The 19562-nt window shown below is 38.5% G+C and overlaps 1 protein-coding gene across 1 annotated transcript in view; it reads left to right on the forward strand.

Moving 5' to 3' along the window:
• The first annotated feature begins 136 nt into the window (after window positions 1–136).
• Window positions 137–19562, forward strand: part of LOC130419149 (disks large homolog 4) — an 81164-nt gene continuing 61738 nt past the window's right edge. The window contains exon 1 of the mRNA XM_056745618.1: window positions 137–637. Coding sequence (XP_056601596.1) covers window positions 608–637 — 30 coding nt within the window. The 5' untranslated portion in view covers window positions 137–607. The remainder of the gene's footprint in view (window positions 638–19562) is intronic.

A 19562-nucleotide genomic window follows, 5' to 3' on the forward strand; every position in this document is an offset into this window, starting at 1 on the left:
CATTTAGAGACCCTGATTTTTCATTCACGCTGTTTTCTTGAGTAATGCATCTCTATTGAACTCTCTCTCTCCACGCATCTTCACCTCCCCTCCATCTTTTGATGTCTCCTCCCTCCCTCCGTGCGCGTGCTCGCGCTCGCACTCTGTCTACATCTTCTGCCGTTTTAGTGCATCCCCTCGTTCTTTCTCCCCCTTCTGTCACCTCTCGTCTCCGCGCTCATCCTCCCCTGCCCATCTCCCTTTAATTGCACGCATCCTCTTTCCCATCTCTCCGTTTCTCATTTTTGTATCTCCCAATCTCATCACCCGCATCCCTCTCCTCGTCCTTTCCTCGTTTGCCGGATCCCGAAAGCAGACCTCTCTCGTTCTCTCTCTCCTACTCCCTCTCCTTCCCTCCCCTCCCCTCCCACTTTACGTCCCCCCTCCCTCCATCCTCTTTTTCTTCCATGCTTAAGTCAGTCAAAGGAGATACAGAGAAGAAAAGAGAGGCGAACGGCGGGCTCTGAGAGAGAGAAAGAGAGAAGGAGAGAAGGAGAAAAGCTGGAGGGAGAGAGGGGAGAGGGGGGAACGGGGGTTTGGATACATCTCCACCTGACTTCTCTCTGCCATGGACTGCCTCTGCATAGTGACCACAAAGGTAAGCCAATTCAGAGAAGCAGAGCGAGCGAAAACACGCAATGTGTGGCGTGGACGCGAGGGGGAAACTTCCATGGCTGTGTGTGTTGCTTGTGCGTAAATCTGGTAACGTTAAGTGCGCGCGCTGTTTGGAGGGATGCTCATAGGTTCCGCACTTCTTTGTTCTTTTGTCTGATAGCCTGAGTTGAACTCACACTGAAATGAAATCACAGGCTGTTTTATTTGAATCCCAACACGTTTTGCGCGTAAGGGTCCGAATTTACGCAGGACGCGTTCTTGCAGAGATGCGCCGCGCAGTGGAGTAGAACGGAACGGAGGGCTCTTAATTCACGGGTTTAAAGTCCCCATGAAATCGTATAGAAGTTGTTTAGCTTTAAGTACGAGTGTGTTACTCTTATGGATTCAATAGTGTGCTCTCAAATGTTGGCAAAATTTGCATATCAAAGATGTAAGCATCAAAAGTTACAGTCTCTCAGTTAATTCAATACAGATCAAGGGTTTTTAGGAGATCATTCTGCACTTCAGCTTCTTGTGAGGACCACAAAATGCTATTGGCTAATTTGATTTGGATATGTCCCGCCACAACTTCCTGTTGAAGCGGAAATGATGATGCAGCGTGGAACGAAATTTCATGTCACTTCAGTTGCTCCTCTCAAAGTTGAACTTCTTTAAACTTGACCAAGCGTTGTTAAAACGCACCGCTCACAGCGTGAGATGACGATCAACAGTGGGCAGTGTAAAAAGACTCATTAGGTTAAATCATATTGTACTCTACAGTATTCTTTCAGGGTCGATTTGTCTGTTTTAAATATTTGTGTTATTGGTAGTGCTTCGCTTCCCATCCGGTGTTTGCAGAGTTGATTTTTCCATCTATTTAAATCTCTTCATAGTACCCAAAGTAATCGTTCAACAAATTTCAGCTACAGGTCACTACAGTGTCCGCAGGGACACAAACCGATGACACATAAAATCACAAACACAACAGGGTCATTTTTTGCCCCACATTTTCAACATCTAGGCCAACATGGTTATCATCATCAATGGCATTTTGACCCCAAACCCTCCTTCATTTCTTCCCCCGCTACGGCTGTTCACAGACCAGTGGTGCCGGCAGTGATGAAGAGGAGGAGAAAGGAATTACAAAGGCTATAAAATGAAAAGCAAAGAAAAGAGGCGTTAAATGGTAAAGGGGAGGAGGCATACGTGTGGGAGACAGAACAAGAGGTCGAGCTTTCATTAATAAACACTCGCATACTTTCTGTGATTTGTCATCTAAATGCAGAGCCCCGAGGGCAGCGTGTGTGTGCGTGTGGAGGTGAGACACGTCCCACCGCTTTGGACGGCTTGCGCCTCTTTGCCCATGTCGTGTTGCTGGCAGGGCTCGCTGAACGGTTTATGTAACGTTGGCCGGTGCTTTTCCTCGGCGCTGGTGTCTGTTCTATCACTTCTCTCTCTCTTTTGAAGTCTTCGGATTGACTCCCACCCTCAGCACATGCTCCGCCTCAGCACTACAATGACCTCACTCCCAACAGATCTACTGCACTGAATGTGTGAGAGAGACTCAGAGAGGTACAGAGAGAGAGAGGGAGAGAGATTTGAGAAATTAGCGCAGTGTCTGCTCATGTGTGGGATGAGAGAGAAATGGCGCACTGATCTTTGAAATGACTGACAGTGTTAGGTGTCCTCAAAATGTTTTTTTTAATGCACAAAAAACTTTTACAAACCATACGATTATGACTTCAGTCACATCAGGAGCCTAAAGCTTTAACCACACTCATACATTTTGTTCAAATGCATCTGTTCTCTCAGTTTTTATCTTCCATCCACATCAAAACTGCATTTTTTTCTTCTGTGATAATGAAGCTCTCCAAATTGGATCAATTTAAAAAGGCATTTTTAAGGCTTTCAAAAACAATGATGTATTTTTAGTCATGTGACCCAATCAGTTTCCATTTTATTTCAATAACTCATCACACATCTTCTACTTTGCAAAATTGGAGGAATGTAAATAAATAGCTTAAAGAAATGAAATGTCTTACGTAACCCTGATGCACAGTACAGAGATGTTATTATAGGACTTTACTCTTCAGATAATAGCCATCATCAGTCGATGCCTTTTCTTTTCATGTTCGTGCTCTTTGGTACCCAAACATTTTCTTCATGTTTGGTTAAGCTGTTGTATTCTGGTCTTTCTGGATGTGTTATATGTTTTGCTTTACTGTATGTTTCTTATGTTTTGTTGCATCGGAATCAGTTTTTTGTTTGTGTATGTGAGAGTGTGTGTGTGTTTTAGCTCATCTGTGGCCACAGATGCATGTGAATGTCACTCAGTTCCCGTTGGCTTCATTTGATTTAAGCCTGTTCCCTTGGCAACTGAAGCGGGCGCCCGCTCCTCAGTTGACAGAAGCAGACAATATGAAGTGGGTGTGAGATGAGCGAGGAAAACGGTGGAACATTTATATATATTTGGTGTTCATGCTATAAGATGCGTGTATGCATACAGCTTCATACAGTCTTCTTAATGACTCTGTTTGTTGGTGTGTATGATGATGGGCCGTGTGTGTGTGTGTGTGCTATGTGTGTGTATTCACAGAAGTACAGGTTTACTCTTTGAAAGCCTTTCGGGTTGGACTGAAACTAGATCTCTCCCCGTGGTGACTGAGATTGAACTGAATGTGGGTCCAAGGATTGTGAAAATGGATGAATGTGCCACAGTTTGAGCAATACAGTCTCTTGCTGTCTTCAGATGCTCGAGATGCACATTATATTCTTTCACATTAATGAACATTTCTGGCATCATTTTGTGGGCCAAAACATTATATAATTGTGGATTCATGTTTTTAGGATGATTAACATATTTGCTGTAGTACATCTTTAATTTTGAATGAATACAGAAAGATTTACTTAGGCAAAAATATGATTGGACATTTATTCGTTGGTGGTAAGAAATGACTTTTCTTATTGCTGTTCATTTATTACCCATATTACTCAGATTAGAACATCCGTGTGAAACAGATGTTAGAAATCGTGGTGTCTGGACCTCAGGATGTAAAAACTGCCGAATCCTATTTTAATAGTTCAGTAAATCCACCTGTATTGTATTACATTTGAAGCAAAATCAGATATGAGTGTTTATGTGTGCATATAGGCTGTAGGGAAAAACGTATGGTAGATGTTTCAACTACGTTAAATTAAAGTTAAAGTATAAATGCACAAAATTAACTTTTTACTATAGTAAAATTACACCATTATCAATGTTTTACCAATATACACTGGACATTTCCTAATCGAAGCTATGACCCTGATGTTGGTAGCACCATACATTACCCATTAAATTATATTTAGGAGCGTTAACAACTAAAGACAACTTTTTGTCTTGTGTTTAGGGTTGCACTGATATGTACATTTTGACCGAGAACGATAACTGATAATTCTTTAACATTGCAATTGGATAACCGATATATTGGCCGATATACAGTATCTAAATATGAATATACCTTAATATAAAATAAATAAAAATTATTAATGATTTTATCGGCCAGCACAAATCGGCCTAAATTTTATTATCGGCCAATACGATAACATAAAAAATGAAAATTTACCGGCCGATACCGATATGGTCGATACTTTATTGTGCATCCCTGTGTTGTTTCTTTTTATGAGAGCGTTTGCAAATTACCTGGTGAAAAGTAAATTATCAAGTCCTAGTAATCGAACAGATTCAGCTGCAGTTGACTTTGCAAGAAATCTGAGGATTTGTCATTTTCTGAGACGTGTCCAGTCCAAACCCTAAAGCCATATAATAATTTTGTGGACGGAACAGAAAGAAAGTTAAACTGTTTTTCATCAAATGTTTCCCTCTCTCGAATAACATTTACATTCACATATTCAGACTTGATTATGTTTTGTTACGACTCAGAGTAAGTTTAAATGTACAAGTAGATGACTAAATGAGCACAATTTATTTTAGTAATCATTTAAAGCTAAACATTATTTTCAGACAGAACTAGATGTTTTTAAAAGGTGTACGTGGATGTCTGACCTTAAAGCAATTGCAACATTTTTGTACAATTCAAACATAGATTACAGTAAATACGATCTGTAAATGAAAAGAAGCTCAGCATTTTACTGCATGTACAGTTGCACTTGCATCACTTCGTACTTTTGCTATTCTTGTCAAATTTATTTTTGTCAGAACGAAGAAACTGCATAAATAGGAGAGTTTAATGCGGTGTGATTTCTTTGTTGTCTCTAATGACGGAGATTGTTTAAGCGAGTGCTGGGTGTGAAGTTGACAGGCGTCTTTGTGTCGCTCATCCACACCGTTGAAGCAGTTGTTTTCCTCAGCCATCACAAAGCAGATGGATTTCATGCTAATGCCTGTTAGCTTGTGTTGAAATGAAATGATCGGTTCTTATTAGATTAACCCTGTAAAACAAAACTAGGCCAAACACATTCTTCTGTAACATGCAGACAGGAACTAAACATATTTCATGTGCACTCTTACACCGGTTCACACCATGAACTACAACTAAAAGAAGTCAAAGATTTCTCATCAAATTAATCCGAATGATCTCAAGACACACTATGCTAACAGTTGTCTTTTTCATTTTGCCTTTGGAATTGTAAGAGAAACATCTGATATAAGCTAATATCATGTAAAAAGATGATGGAGAAGAAACTATATTCAAACATGAACAAGATTCACGATCAAGGGCTTAAGGCAATCGTTTTGATGAATAATTACATTTTGGCTTCAGATGATTTGGAGTACAGCTGCAGTTAAGCTCTTTCTACGTTGTGCTGTCACAGATTCAACCGTCTGTGTCTGAAAATGAGACAGATATGTGGCAGGTTTTTTTAGAAAGCTTGACCGCAGGATAACATGCATTACTCAGCTAATGGATCTATGAGTAATAAGATGAAAAATTGCCATTCCATTCATTCTGTAGAGACGTTGTTGGGTGTCAGCAGGCATTGAGAACACGTTTTGGTCTTTTTCTTAGTCAGTATAAGGATTTTATTGTATGGGGTTTATCAGATGGCTATATGGCTATTTCGAATTGCAAAACCATTTTAATTGATTTGATTGGCAATAAATCAGATGAAGTGAATCTTTATTTGTAGTATTTGCAGAAAAAGCCCACACATGTAGATAATTAAAAAAAACAATGATAGTAGGATGAAGAACCTTTAACATCCAGAACCTTTGTGTTTTCACATTTCACATTTTTTTATAACAAAGTAAGAAGGTTCTGTTCGCTTCTTTGGGGAACCAAAAGGGATTCTTCTATTGGTTGGCGTCTATGCAAAAAAGATTCCTCTGTGGTATCCGGCTGTGCAATCATTTCTCAATCCTTTATTTTAAGAGTGAGAAGTAGGAAGACATCAAGTCTGCATTCAATTTTCTCATAACAGCCTGTCGACAGATTCCATCTGGAGGATTTCAGATGGCAGCGTGACGGTCTGTAGATCTTCCGCTTTAGAATTTTTTTGAATGAAGCATCAGACTTAAAGACTTGAGTTGTTTAACCAATGTTGGGTGAAATATCAAATCAAATCCCTTTCCTCTCACCCAACCATCTACACAATTGCAACGGTGGGTGAAAATATTGTGCGCTGCTCTGAGCAACATAGCGGTAAGTGATGGGACAAATACAACGCAAAAATAGAAAATATTGTCCAAACACATACCGTTGGGTTATAAATAAATCCAACCTTGGTTTGAAAAGACAATATTTTGCTTTGAAAAAACCCTGCATAGGGTAATTTATAACCCAGTGGTTGGTTTTGTCCATATTTTATCCAACAATGGGTTGAACCAATGCAGCATTTGGAGTGTTGTTTGCGAAAATTAAAGCTATAGAATGACTTCAGAAGACCTGTAGTGTTGTTACTGGGCACTTTTATGGCACCCTTGATCCTTAAACAGCTTCAGTTTATTGTAATTGCTTTAAAAAGCACAGACTTTAGAAATTCTCTCTATGTAAATAAGGACAGAATTCTTACTTTTGGGTGAACTTTTCCCTTTCCGTTGCCATCTGTCTGGGTCAAACCCATTGGCTTTGTCGAAAAGGACTCGTGCAGGGTGCAGTTCTGTGATGTAATGCGGTAAGAGAACTTTCTGAAGTGAAGAACGTCTCCATGGAAATTAGCAAGCCATTTAAAAAAGACACGTTCACACGTATGTGAGAGCGAGAAAAGGCTGGAGTTTATGTCTTTAAAAATTAAGCGTGTGTGTGTCTGTACCTGTGTGCTTGCATATGTGTTTGTGATAGTGTGTGTGTTTCTCTGAAAACTGTCTGTGACGGGAACGGTTTGGCTAACATACAGGAGGCAGATGGCCTATTTAAAATGGAAAGGACTTCACCGGCTGGCCAAAAAAACTGATGTTCACCCTCCATGATTAGCCTCTTGAAATCCATCAGATCCAGACCACCCAGTACGTCACATGTCTCTCACACACAAACACACACACATACGCTGAAAAAGACATTTCAACATGTCTTTTTTCAAAGTGACCATACAATAAGGAAGATCCACATTTCCTCAATATGTTCCCTGAAAATTAAACGGAAAATTGGCACTTATTGTTCAGTACTTGCACAACTCTATTTTTGTGTGAGTGTTTATTTTTACCCAAAAAGTTACAGATTGTAGCTTTAATAGTGTTGTATGACAAAGCGCGGTAGACTATCGCTCTCCCATGTGGATGCTTTCAGTTTTACAGTTTGACCGTCACATAACATCCGTTGTGTGGTGTATTATTATTGTAAGTTCACAATGACACTTCACAAAACGAGCTGTGGTTGTTTTGCACATCTGTTAGAAGAGCAAATCGAAGCAGACAGACTGGAAAATGCATCGAGGATATTTTAAAAATAAGAAATATCAGATGATTTATTGGCATTAAATAGGGGTGACTGCTGAATTTATGACAGCGGCACAAACATGGAGGTTTATATGTGTATAACAGACACAAAGGGAGAGAGAATAGGTGACAGGGGACTCAGATTCTGGAGGAGAGAATAACAGTGTGAGACATGAATAAAGAAGAGATAAACGGAGGGTTGAGTTTCAGCCTGCTGTGTTGTCATGAGTATGATGTAACCGCGACGTAGATAGATTTTCACATTGCTTGTGTCCATTAAGAGACGGTGTGTGTGTGTGCTGATACCCTAGTCTGAGGTCTCTGAGTTCATGTGTCTCTCTTGGTCACTAAAAGACATTCATTGTAATATATACAATATCAAATGTCTCAGTTGTTTCTTGTAGACGGCATTAAATAAGATCAGAGAGTTTCGCTTAAATTTTTTTCTTTTCTAGTTTTCAGATCGGATTGCCTTTTATTTTTATTTAAAATGTGCAAACACTTTTTTGTGTCTGACCTAATGACTCTTTTAAACTTTCTTAAGGGGATAGTTCACTCGAAAATGATTTTTCTTCTCATCATTCACTCACCCCTATGTTATTTTATACCTGTATAAATGACTTTGTTCTGATGAAGACAGAGAAAGATATTTGGAAGATTCTTAGTAATTTTCAGTTCCGGGACATCATTGACCTTGACTAAATGGTAGTCAAAGGTGCCGAGAACTGTTGTTTAACTAAATTCTTCAAAATATCTCATTATGTGTTCAACAGAACAAAAAAATACAATGTTTTTCCTACTATGGTAGTGGATGAAAATTGCTAACATTCTTCCAAATATTTTTCTCTGTGTTCATTGGAACAAAGAAATGTATACAGGTTTGAAACTTTATTTGGCCAATGCCCGTCCAAGAGCCATATGACTGAGAGGTAAAGCAACCAATCATGTTTCGTTTTGTGCCGTGTCATGTTTAGAGACATGTTTAGTGGAAATGTCTCTGCAGTAACAGATCAGTGTAAATTCACAAACGTGTCAAAAGTTAACTGCGACAAAATGATTATAAATGTATTTATTTTATTTATACATTTTTATTTACTTCGAACGTGCTGAAGTGTTTCCAGAGAAGCATGCCTTATGCATCAGACGTTTAGCCAACGGTCGTGAGACCAATTCTGGCCTGATGCTGTGATGTGTCAATAGCGACGCCATATTGGGCAGGGCAAGACTGCACTATAAACACATGCAAGTGAATGTTGTGCTGTGTTTTTTGGATCAAAAAGCACATTTATGCTTTACATTTTACAACCAATTGCTTAACAAGAATGAGTTCTAACGCTTCCATATGACAAAAAATATTTTCTGCCGATAATAGAGAGAGAAGGTTTTTGTAACCTCCTCCATGTTCTCCACATTCCATGCAAATTTTTGTCTGCAGCAATCTTGAACTTGTTTCTTTTACTGAGCTTGTCCCAGTGAAGTCTGGGATTGCCGTCTGTGTGGTGTAAACATCCCATCTGCCTTACATTTTGTCCAAAAGATAGCTTTGCATTGTGAGTAATGCCTTAAAATGCATCGTCTTTATGCAGAACACTTGAGTTTTGAAACAAAGCCTGTCTTCAATGTCATTTTTATCTCTATTCTCAACACTCTCGATGTCCTCTTTGCATACACTCTCTCAGCCTTGCCTTCTCGCTCATTATAGTGTGTTTAGATGAATAATAGATGTAAGAGATGAAAGTTGGTGAATGTCATGTACAGCATCCAGACGGCAGGGTGGTTAAGCCTTAACGCACAAAAACGAACCTAGATAACATAAGAATACAATTTCATTTGAACACTTTGCTGTGGATTCATACGGCAGCAAAATCATTTCTTAGGTAACACAGCATTGTATATTTAGCTGCCACCTCCATGTGTTGTGTGAGCATGTGTACGGCTATGTTTGGAAAGAAGCACTTGCATACTAACAGAAACCTTCACAGTATACACTGCATACTTCCTACTTCTAAGACAAGTCAGGCAAGCATTTTGAACAAGAGTATGTTGACATATGTTGTCATATTACGTCCATGCCTATCATATGGAGTGGCTCAGAGATGACGTATTTTTGTTGGCTAACCCGGATGTAAGCGCTACGCTGGTTCCCTGGGTCGAAAGCTAATAATTTTTTCCAGTTTTTGGAAGATCGCAAAAAATATTATCTGTGATTAACTCATTTTCATGATGTTAACATGTTTTGTCTATCAAGATAATGTTTACAGAACAATATTTGTCATTTTTAAAGCCTATATACAATCGCCAAGAGTAAAAAGCTAACACAAGGCTATAAACTGACTACACTATGGTCGCTCGATATCGACAGCTTTATTTAAACTTTATTAAATACTTGTTCCCTGGTAAGTAGTTACTCCATGAATGAATCCTCAACAATGATTTTAGAGATTTGTGCCCATGTTGCATTATTTGTGAGATTTATATGCCCGATGACGTCGAACATCCCGTCAAAGGAAGTAGTCGCTTTTAGCAACTTGTTAGCAACCGCCGTTTTAAAGACACAACAAGGGTTTAAAAAAATCACAAGAGGGTTATTGAGCAGTTCATCGGACGCATGCGCGCCTGACCCCCAGTTAAATTCTGGTTTGTGTTTGGCTAGTGTCTAATAATATAACTATTTATAGTTAATTGAATTCATGGTAATATAAATTTGTATGATTATTTACTGTACAACAATTGTGTTAAATGAACGATTTGGCGAATTTCGTTGTTTGTTCATTTTATTAAATAAACAATGTGTTGAATGGGTCCTGTAGTTTGGTTTTGTTTAAAGAAACCGTATGGTACATTGACATCTAGGAGTCGAGCTTGGTAATGGAACCTAAATTCTAAATATTGGAGAGACGAGTTTAGATAAGTAACGGTTCAGTTTGGTTTCTTTTGATTGTTATCAGAAATATTTTCAGGCATTCTATTGTTTGTGAACGTGCACTGGAAGTTCAGTTTGGGCCACAAAAGTGTGCATACGGAGAAACATTTAGATGAAAACCTTTATCATTAAATCATTAAGATGAAACCTTCAATAACTGGTGTGTTATGTCACGTTATTTTTTGAGGTTTTTTTAGCCACAGACCTTACTTACCAAAAACCCAAAGACTTTGAGACCATGGAACTCCCCTCCGGGGTGAAGTCCAGTTCTCATTTAGGTATCATCTCAGTCTCATGATCTCCTAAAATTGTTCTGAACAAATAACAAATAACAAATGAGACTGTAATTGTTCAAATGCGTGAAGAGTTTTGATTACAGACCTGACAAATCTGAGTTCAGCTTGACACATTGTTGACATCTCTTCTGAATCTGAGACATTGTGTGAGATTTCTGACTCTTTTTCTCAGGAGGGCTAAGCAGATGTTTGCTCTCCATTTAGTCTCTATGATGTCTGCGAGGAATAAATAAAATAATAAAGAGATCTCATCCGTGTTTTATTCCTTTTTTGTTCTAGCAGGTTATCGGCATATTTCATGAATACAGAAAATGTACATACTGTTAGCATATGTAGTGTACCATTCTGAACATGGTATGAGGATGAGCACTGAAGCGTGATGTCTCCAGTCACTTAGGAGCTGCCGCAGATCTCCTCATAACGCCACAAACGCACGCAATCAAACTTAATTATTCATCTATGCTTTCACAGCTCTAAGCTTCGGTTTAAGATGACTAGTGTGTCATGAAATAGTGCGCCAGAGCTTTCCCTCGTGCATGTGTGTTTAAGGCTAGTTTAAATAGCGTGTGTGGGTGAACGTGTGTGTGTGTGTGTGTGTGTATGCAGCAGATACACAGTGGGATTTATGCGTCTTTCTAGTCTGGGTTTGTGAGGAGCGATCGAACATCATCTCAAGTATCAGGACACTCGATACAGCCGTGAATCAGACCGTGTGTATGTTTGTTTGCATGTGTGAGATCAGATGTTTTATCGAGGGACGTATGATGTTCTTATAATGTGTCTCTGATGGCAGACGAAAGAGTAGTGAGGTCATATTTGATGTTCACTCAAGGACAGCAGTCTCTCTCTCTTTCTCTCTATCAGGCACAATCTGAGATCATCCTGCCAGTTGTGGTCCATGTGGACCCATTTATTAGCCACACACACACACACACACACACTTTGTTTGTTCTCATTTCACACTAACGGTACTGTTTAGCGTGTAGACAAAATGTTTATATGCTCTCCTGCTTGTAAGTTGCTTTGAATAAAAGCGTCTGCCAAATGGATGAATGTAAATCCTTGTGGGTGCCCACAATGTATATAAATCTGTACACACTCACAAATACACTGCAGCAGTATCTATGCTGTGCTCAAAGCTTGACTGCTGTCCACAACATCTCTTGGGAAATTTTTTACTTGTTCGGAGGTTTTAATCACATAATTTCTGAGTGATTTTGAATCTATGTCTGTGTATTTTGGTTTGAAAAAGAACGATTCCTTTGGCAGGGCTAAGCAGATTGCTCTCCATTAGTCTCATTTAGTCTCAGTCTCAGTCTTGGAGGTTTGGCAGGTATTAATAAAGTAGATATACCGATATATCACGCCTGTGTCTGTGGCAGACATGAAGTCCATCCTAAATTGCATACTTTTGCTCTGCTCTGTGTCATTTTGTAGTAAAAATAGTGCGAGTAGTGTTTGCATGAAAAATTCCAACAGGTAGCACTTCAAGTACACGGATGATGCACTCGATCAACCAAAGACATGAAGTGTGGAACACTTCATGCGTTTGACGTCATTTAGCCAGTTAAGTGTTCTGTATGATCAAACCCTAGTAGACATAGTGCATAGTGAAGTGTAATTGCGTTGGGTATAGTACGTCATTTGGGACGGAACTCTAGTCTGTTGATCAGTTGAAATCACATACTGTGACAGTACATACTGATTTTGAATGAGGACCTACCTATCGGCCGTTAAAACAGGTACTGTAAAATACTGCACCCGCCATGTTTTATTGTCATGTGACCCGGCTGCTCTTTGACCTATGACATATTAACATCAACCTGTTTGTAGGTCTTGATAAAAACAGAATTTAGTCACAAGAAGTTAATCTTATTGGCACTCACATTAAAAAAGGACATCCGACTTACACCGTGTCTACACAACTTATTCTAATGGGACTGTCGCGTCACGCCACGCCGCATCCGGTGTGGACAAAATTAGAAATAATAATGTGTTCTATTGCGTTCTCTTTTGTCGCGCCACGTCTGCGATTTTTATTTGATATACTTTTGAAATGTGACCGTTGCTCAGCTTCAGTGTCATCATGGGATAAGGAAGTGTCCATCCGATCCACACTCGGCGGAGCAGTAGACCATCTGGGCATTTCTCGCCTACTGTTTTTTGCTTTTTTTTACTATTTATACTATTTATGACTCATGAGCAGTTTTTCAACTACTATTTAACATGGAAGTAAACTAATTCAGATGCAGTGTGTCCGGACAGAGAGCGTGTGAACAGAGGACATGTGGTTGAAGGGATGTATAGTCTGATTTAATAGTAAGATGCGTCGATACAAAATTTCTCCATCGATACGATTGCCGATTTGTCGGAGTGACATGTGCCAATACCTAATGTAAAGATTAAATTAATATTTCTTAACTTTCTGAATGTTATTTATTTAAATAATGACAGTGTTGGGTGTAACTAGTTATTTAATAACAGTTACTGATCTAATTGAACTAAATACTGTGTAATATGTTCAATAGTGGAAAAAATCTAACTTTAAAATGTATGTTTTAATGTATCCTTTTCACATTTGTATACTTTGGTCTGTTAATAAGATTAATTGATGTAGTTATTTATTGTTTATTTGAATGAATTAAATATGCTGTTTAATGTCTATCCTTGAATCAATTCAAATAAAGGCTGATGTAGGACCTAGAAAGTAATTAGTAATAAGTAATTTGTAGAGTACACTATTGAATATGTAATTAGTAACATGTAATTAATTACTTTTTCCGAGTAACTTACCCAACACTGATGACTATTAATATTGAACATCAAACTGGTAATACATTTTGTATTTTCCTGTCCACTTTTGATTGACAGGATATATCGGCTGTTTTTAAAGGGGTCATATGACACGGTAAAAACTAATATCATAGTTTGTTTTATATGTAATGCAATGTAGTGATTGGTCGAATACTGCAAGCGTGTGACACCTCTGACCCTATTTGAAACATCAGGTTCCAAAGCAATTGTGCTGACAGATACGCCCACCTTTCTTACCACAAGCTGACGTAGATTTGTGGGGGTGTGGTTACAAGAGTACTTTCAGGAAGGTCTGGGTGAGTATTCGCTTTTAGATAGAATGACTCTTCAGTGCGACACTTTAATTTTGGAAATTCTACGTGTCTAATACATGCATGGGCAACTTATCACACACCAAAGACACAGAAAAACATGTATTCGCGCCATATGACCTCTTTAAACTATCATCTGATATGTGCTTTTATCGACTGACACTGATTATTGGCTAATATATTAGTGTATCTCTTGTGGTATGTTAGCTGGACATTTACATAGTAAATTATTTTCAGCATCCATGTTATCATCAGAACAGTTATTCAAGATTCCATCATGATTTTTTTATTGAAGCCCAAACTTGAAAAACCAGGACTCAAGAAAATCCTCAGTGTCGTACAGACGACATTGTTGTGCCTTTTATTGTTCTAATATGCCATATCATCTTTAAAGGAATGTTGAGTTACTATAAAATAGTTTAGATGATATACTCGCATGTCTGCATATACACAACTGTTATAATTCACAAACTCTTTTTTGCACTATTCAGTAGCAAAAACACTGTGTTCTCATCGGTTCTCCCTCTCACGGCTCCCAAACGTCGAACTGCCCTTCTCTCATTTATTTCACTCGTTTCTAATCCACCCATCCTTTCTTCTCACTGACTGTCCCACTCGCATACATCAACCTTCAGAGCACACGTTCACTGCAGAGGTGCATCTTTGCCACGCAGGCAAGACACAGTGAGATAAAACCTCCGGTTACTCTTTGGGTCTTGACAAAATACACACACTGAGCTCAGATGATGCGTGCAATTTTTTATGTGTTTAAATATACTTGCCTTTCCAGCATAATGTGCAGAGATGCCTCGCCTGCAAGAAATCCATTTGTAGGTTTATTTGTGTATGTCTAATAGGGCCACACTTCACAGGTAAAGACAAACAATATATGCGACTGTAGGCTTCTAAGAATACAAGAGCAGAGTTTCCTCTCTCATGCCAAATCAGGGCAAACTATGGCGTGCCAGGGCACATTGAGCTCCGTCTCGACTCCTCAAGCTTCCTCGGGACAAACGGCCGAGTGTCTTTGGCCCGACGATTACCCTTGAGTCAAAGAAGGCCAGCTGGTGAATGAGTCTGGCTCAATGTCACAGGAGTTCAGAGTCACAGGAGCTTTGGGTGTAAGAGTCACAGATGGATTTACACACACGCATGTTTTCGTTTCGTGTGGCCATATTTAAGGAGTTGTTAAAATAAGTCCTCATTAATTGAAATTACTATGGAAAGTCAAAGAGGGCTTTTTTTAAGTGAACTGCTCCTTTGATAGATTACAGTCTTCAAACTGAGAGCGAAAACAAGACCACCTCACATCCCCCATCCTTGCCGTAAGACCTCCACAGCAGTTTTTATTTACCTGTTTTTCTATTGCATGTTTTTGCAGATCAGGTCATTGTAATTGAAACAAAACGCAAACAATTGCATTGCAATTCTTAAAGAGGTTGCAAGTCAACTTGTTCAGTTTTTATTTCCCAGAGTATTTTTTTTCCCTACATTTGCCATCTGGCAATTTGTAAATGGGAAATTGACAGATAAACCAGCACATTTTTGTGGTCACAGCATAAGACACATGGTATGTGGAATGTATGTAGGGATGCACCAATACTAAGTTCATGTACTCGTACTCAAAAACATGCACTGATACCAAAGGCCAATGCCTCATGTGACAGAACTGACAGAACTGACTGAAATGTGTTGTGAAAGTTTGTGAAAAGGACATCAAATTATTTATTTTTTCATAATGTGTTTACGGTGGAGTTGTTTGTAATTATGAAGCTATTCCATTTTTATCAGTCTCACTGTGTCATAGGCATAAGCCATTACTTCTTTAAATCAGTAACATGAAAAGGTAAATTGGGTTAACTGAAATATGACTGAAAGTCCAAACTAATTGCTAGTCAGTGAGACTAGTTGTCTATGCAACTGGACCCTGATCTCATGTGATCTAACTTTAGCTAGATGTTTAAATATTCATAAAGAAAGATTTCTACGTTTTGACAGATATTTGTAGCATTTTACAATGGTGTCAGAAGACCCATCATTTGGGACTGGTTTCACAGACAATGCTTAGCTTAAACCAGGACTATGCCTTAGTTAAATTAGGAAATTTAAATCGGTTTTATTAAAATGCATTGGATTAAAATATAACTGGTGTGCATCTTGAGACAACACAATGGTAATGACATATTTTAAGGTATGTCAGTGCAATTTCTTTTCAGTTAAGACAGCTTCAACCCTAATTTGAGTCTGGGACTAGCCTTAAGCCTTGTCTGTGAAACCGGGCAATGATGTTCTAAATAATCTATGCATGTTTTCCTGCAATGTTTTTTAAGTGTTGTCATCATGTTTATGTATAAATGCACCAGTTTAGCGATACATAATAATTGAAAAGCAATGCTTCTCAGTACTTATCAATATCTACATACAGGAGGTGGCAAGAATATTGATGCAAACAAAAAAATGCAAACGGAAATTCACAACTGACAACATAAATTATGGACTTTATAGCATTAGTTAAGTGAAATGTTTGTGCAGTGGTTCACAGTTTTGGGGAACATTACGGTTGAAAGTAAAAAACATGTTGTATTGTGTACAATAGCATCACTTTGACAAAAGTGCCCTTTATCGTCATACCTCGGCTGACAGCCCTCTCTCTCCCACACACTCACACAAGCACATACAGAGAGAGAGCGTGAAGTGTGAAGCTGAATTTTGGATGAAGTGTGAGTCAGTTAAGACACATTTGGGTTTACCGGTCAGCACTACTAACTACCTACAAAAGCCAATGTTACCTAACTAGACTTTAAAAACATGCTCAATATTCACATAGCATTCACTGTATTCTAATTTGAAATGATGTATAGTTTAATCCGAATTGATGTTAAGTGGAGTGTAAACTGAATTGTTGTAAAGTGGAGTGTAAACTGTATTGTTGTAAAGTTGAGTGTAAACTAAACTTGTGTATAGTGTAAACTGAATTGTTGTAAAGTGGAGTGTAAACTGAATTGTTGTAAAGTGGAGTGTAAACTAAACTTGTGTATAGTGTAAACTGAATTGTTGTAAAGTGGAGTGTAAACTAAACTTGTGTATAGTATAAACTGAATTGATGGAAAGTAGAGTGTAAACTGAATTGGTGTAGAGAGTAAACTGAACTGTTGTATAGTGTAAACTGAATTGTTGTAAACTGAAGTGTAAACTGAATTGTTGTAAAGTGGAGTGTAAACTAAACTTGTGTATAGTGTAAACTGAATTGTTGTAAAGTGGAGTGTAAACTGAACTTGTGTATAGTGTAAACTGAATTGATGGAAAGTAGAGTGTAAACTGAATTGGTGTAGAGAGTAAACTGAACTGTTGTATAGTGTAAACTGAATTGTTGTAAAGTGAAGTGTAAACTGAATTGTTGTAAAGTGGAGTGTAAACTAAACTTATGTATAGCGTAAACAAAATTGGTGTTAAGTGGAGTTTAAACTTGATGTAAACTGTACTCTAAGCTGAATTGATGTATATAGTAATCCGAATTGGTGTAAAGTGGAGTATAAACGGAACTGATGTGAAGTGTGAACTGAATTGTTGTAAAATGGAGTATTAACTGATTAGATGAAAACTGTAGTTTTAAACTGGGTTGAAGTAGTGTTAAGTAACTGATTTGATGTAAACTGTCGTGTAAACAGAATTGTCTAAAAGTGATGTGTATGTTGAAATTTTGTTGAGTATAAAGTGAAATAGTGTAAAACTGAGTGTTAACAGAATTGGTTTGCTTGGAGCAAAGGTGAAACAACAAATGAAGTGAGGGGAAGATGTCATGATTTGGCAGGGAACACTGTGCTCTGAGAGGCAAGGTGAGAAAGGACAGGAGTCAGAATGCAAGCTGCTACTGCCACACCAGGTGGCCCGTCTGGACTTTACATACTGTGATAAAGACTTGAACTCTATCTTAGGAAAGAGAATAAATCTGAGGTAGATTTGTTTGAAGGTCAAATTACAGTTTTGACCAAAACATTCTTTTAGTGTGACATGAATGTGAACTTAAAGGCAGCTTGGTTAAAATAGGCGTTATTTTACTATTCTAAATGATTGGATTGACAGTAAAGGCCTTCTGGATGACATTAGGTGGAAAGCACACACTTAAGGTCAAATCTAGGATGCAGAATAATATAGAGACCTGGGGTTGGCTGTTTGTGAATCGGGACAGAAAAATCTAGTGTGTATTTTTTGATTAGATAATTTGAAGTTGTGTATAAGCAGCGTCTTTATGATAGACTGTGGTGTCTGCACAAGCTTGCACTTCAAGCTCTGTGGGCACCTTGGGATTTGACATAACTGAATACTGTAAAGCTCAGCAATTACCTCTCTCTCTCTCTCTCTCTCTCTCACACTTATACACACACATATTCCCAATCCATAATTAAGAGATCAGTGGCTCATGGGGCGAGTTGCTGAGAATGATGCTGTATTGCTGAGTCACACACTGCCACTTAGTGGCCCGGTACAGAACTTCACCATCAGCTCGCATCTTCCCACAATCACTAGCGGCCCACCAGTGATTCAGACTCATGTTTGGCATTATTTTTTTTTCTCAAAAATGTTTATGGGTGAACCTGATGTTTATGTGAAAACACTGTTGTCTATAGTTTCATTACACAGATGTCAGATCAGTGACTGTGTCTGTTTAAAAAATGGCTCAGTGTTACGGAAACACGCTTACAAATCGTGAGAAAACCAGCCTTTGAATAACGTGGTTTGTTTGCTTCAGACTTTTTATCTTCACGTTCCTCTTATGGGTGATGCGAGTTGCCTAGCAACCATGCCTTCGGATCCTGATTGTTGCCATGACGATGTGGCAGGGTGTCATGTAGAGAACGGAGAGGAGGGAGAAGGAAAGATAGAAACGAGGGAGAAATGAATGTATTAGTAAATTCCTGTGATGATATTTATCTATTTGCAAGGAAGCCGAGGAAAAGGGATGGGGTGATGGTCGTGAAAATTCATTAGGCTAAACTCGTAGAGAGGCGTGAGATGACCTAATCATGGAGAACGGAACACGTCTGTACGGGGGCGTATTCATACGTAGATACACGCAAATATAAAAATATCCCTTTGGCATCAGATGTATAGTGTGATGAACATGAATCTGCCATCAGAACATCTGAACATGTACGGAATGGTCCTGAATGACATTTTGATGGTTTCTCTGGTCAAATGAAGATTAATAATCCAGTCTTCGCTTTCTCGTATTATCCTGGAAATTAGTAGTTATCTCACATGTGTTTAGAGTTTTTAAAAGAATCACAACAGTAAGTGATGCACCGATGTATCGGCCACCGATATTAATCCCCCGATATTGGATTAATTTAACACTTTCAACATATCGCAATAGCATGAAATAGGCCGAAACCAATGGTTTATTAATTAACTGCATGGAGGCAATGAGTTGCATTCATGTTCAGTAAAATTAATTTAATGCAGAAACAGTAACAGTCTCCTGAACGCTTATGTCATGTCCATTTTTTTACGTATGACCCTAGAAACAGTTCTAGTTCTCACCGTGGTTGTCCAGATTGTAGTACTGTTATGCATAAATACTGCTCTAAATGACATTTAATCATCAACATACACTTCTGAAAGCAAATAAAGAGCACTGTAAAGCATTTTTAGGTGCAGATTTAGCAAAATAAGTTTAGTGTCTTGAGTGAATAAATGTTTGTTGTTGGTCG

The sequence above is a fragment of the Triplophysa dalaica genome, chromosome 4 (assembly GCF_015846415.1).
Source record: "Triplophysa dalaica isolate WHDGS20190420 chromosome 4, ASM1584641v1, whole genome shotgun sequence".
Classification (NCBI taxonomy): Eukaryota; Metazoa; Chordata; class Actinopteri; order Cypriniformes; family Nemacheilidae; genus Triplophysa; species Triplophysa dalaica.